Source organism: Salvia miltiorrhiza, chromosome 2 (assembly GCF_028751815.1).
Source record: "Salvia miltiorrhiza cultivar Shanhuang (shh) chromosome 2, IMPLAD_Smil_shh, whole genome shotgun sequence".
NCBI lineage: Eukaryota > Viridiplantae > Streptophyta > Magnoliopsida > Lamiales > Lamiaceae > Salvia > Salvia miltiorrhiza.
Genome location: NC_080388.1, coordinates 56,352,428 through 56,355,272, shown reverse-complemented (window position 1 = coordinate 56,355,272; position 2,845 = coordinate 56,352,428). Strand labels below are relative to the sequence as shown.

General features: G+C 40.7%; 1 protein-coding gene across 1 annotated transcript; it reads right to left on the bottom strand.

Moving 5' to 3' along the window:
• Window positions 1-957: 957 nt before the first annotated feature.
• On the bottom strand, window positions 958-2,419 carry LOC131010480 (zinc-finger homeodomain protein 5-like). Its single transcript, XM_057938019.1, has one exon. The coding sequence runs from the start codon at window positions 1,875-1,877 to the stop codon at window positions 1,137-1,139; it is 741 nt and encodes a 246-aa protein (XP_057794002.1). The 5' UTR covers window positions 1,878-2,419; the 3' UTR covers window positions 958-1,136.
• Window positions 2,420-2,845: the final 426 nt, after the last annotated feature.

The window sequence follows — 2,845 nt, the reverse complement described above, 5'->3', positions numbered from 1 at the left end:
CCTAACCCACCTTTTTTATCGGTCTATTCGGGTCGACCCGTCGGTTTCGGGCTTTTTTGACATCCCTTAGAACACATTTAAGTTTTTTTTTTTTTTAAAGAAAACTTCAAATCTAATAAATAAAATCCAAATAATTTTTTTTTTATCCAAGATGCAGTGAATTTTCATTCCATAACAGATTTTAAGAGGTAAAAAATATACTAAGTGCATAATCTTGGTCGAAAGTTGGTATATATATACACATCTAAAATTGCTAAAATGTTTGAATTGTTACACTCCATATGCTAGTTTTTTCATCCTTGAAATAGCAGAATGAATTTGATATTTTTCCCAATAAAAAAGAACTCCGAATAAACTGACATAGATGATAAAAGATCTGCACAGTCGAATTGCCTTAAATGTGAAAAATCATTATTCAATGCTAGCCTACTTGCTTTTCCATAGCACCTCTTCTATTACTTCCTTCTCGGAGCCTTTGCTGCATCTGAATCAGATACACCACAAATAATACGCAACAACAACTCTATCAAAACCTATTAAAAAACAAACAACAACTTACAAAATGTTTCTTTTGTGGAAAAACTTTGAATTAACCAATTATACATCCATAAATGAAAAAAAAAGGATATTAAATGTGAAACCATCAATATGTAAAGTAGTATCCATGAATGAGTACACTAACCCATAAACTAAATGCAAAATCACTTCAAACCACATGAAACATTACTCTTCCAAGCTCAAGACAACGAAGTTCTTGAGCGTTAGAAAGACGTTTTCCCTCCAACCAATAAGTTGCAGGTTGGAATCATTTAGAGTGAAAATGAAGAATAATTGTTGATCTTAAATTCCTTTGAAAAGCTAGAAAAGAAAAGAAAAAAAACTCATGAAGCCGAACGATTGATTAAAACAAGCATATATAACATGAAATGAAAACATGAAATAAATTTGAGAGAAATATGAATAGAGAAAGTTCTTACTAAGAAATTAAGAAGCATGCATATTCCGTATCAACATACCAATCTACCCATCACTAGAATAACATGCTAGCTCATCTAAACTAATATATTTAAAGATGATGATAATGGATAACAAAATCCCCCGAAATTAATGTGACATTGAATACAAAAATAATAGTACTAAAATTCTTGGGGAATTTTCTTGGAGGAAGAAGAAGTTTTGTTGTTATGCATCCAGACTTTGAAAACCTGCCTCTTAACACCAACCTCAGCGCAGAATCTCTGCACCTCGGTGTCGTCTTCTCTGGGAATCCGCCACCCCAGCTTCTCCGCGAACTCCAGCATCTTCTCCTTCTGCTCCGCCGTGAACTTGGTCCGGAACCTCTTCTTCGCCACGAACTGCGGCGGCGGCGGCGCCACCGCGCTCGAGTGGAAGGCGTTGAAGTTGAGCTCCTCGCTGGAGGAGTCGGTGCCGGCGCTCCCGGCCCCGCCGAAGGCCATCTTCACCGGCTGCACCATGGGGCTCCAGTGGGTGCCGGCGCGGTGCTGGCTCATGGAGGGGGACGGGAGCGGGGGCGGCAGCTGGAGGGGGTGCACCATGGCGGCGGTGGCGGGAGACTCGCCGTGGTGCTCCCGGCGGTGGAAGTTGCGGTGGCAGCTGCAGGCGGCGCACTTGAGCGCCTCCAGGCTGCCCTCGTCGCCGCTGGGCATGAACTCGCCGCAGCCGTCGGTGACGTTGCCGCCGATGTTGGCGGCGTGGTTCTTGAGGCACTCGCGGTAGCTCACCCGCGGGTGATTGTTGGAGCCGGGTTTGTGCTTGGATCCGCCCGAATACGGGTCGGAGCCCCGCGATTTATCAGGCGGGTTCTCGAGGGAGTATCCTTGTACCCTCATTTCCTTGTCTTCGCCAGGTAACGACATTCTTGATCAAACCCTAGAAATACTAAAACTAAATTACTAAAACTAAATTCTTTCTTGGATAAAACGATCAAGATACTAGCTTAACTAACTCTAAATTTGGGATTAATGATCTGCATACTCGAATTATTCACACTTGTACTGCAAATCGCAACAACCTTGCCTTCCAAATCCATTTATTGCTAAATTAGCCAACACCTAATCAGTGTTAGAGAGAGAAACACAGCATCTGGAGGAGTGCCCTAAGCCGGTTGTACGTCTACTCTTAAACCTCAACTAAAGAGAGCTCAAGGAAGACAGATTAGCTCACAAAAAAAAGGGGTGTGAAAATTGATAGGAAAAACGGAAGAATTATTACTAGTGGCAGTGGGGTGTGTGTTGCAGTGGTTCCAACAGCCAACTAAGTATCCAACAAGAGACAGGTTGGTTGCTTGTGATGAAGCTAAGGAGGGGGAGGAGAGAGAGAGGGAGGTGAGAGAAGAGATGAGTGGGAAACAACTGCTGAGGTTAACAATCGATCTGAGCACAAAAAACAACCGACAATGTCATGTTCGTCCTCTCCCACGCCCTGCCACTTGGTCCCATCCCAACCTTCATTATTGCACACCACCCCAATTTTTTTACATTCATTCCATTTCATCTCGCATTTTACTACCAATAATTACGATTTACTACTAATATTCATGCTATTCTTAGTAGGGTGCGTGTACTGTCATCGACCAGAAAATGGGGGATAATAAAAATTTATATTTTTAAATATATATTTTTTATTTCACATTTTATAGAAAAGAAAAGTTTATTGTTTTTTCTTTCTTATTTTTACTTCAAAGAGGGATAATATTATCCCTCTATTTTAATGTGCTGATATTATCACTCCTTAAAGTGAAAATAAAAAATGAAAAATAGTGAACTTCTCTTTTGTATAAAATGTGGAATAAAAAAAGAGACATTTAAAGGTATAAATTTTTTTT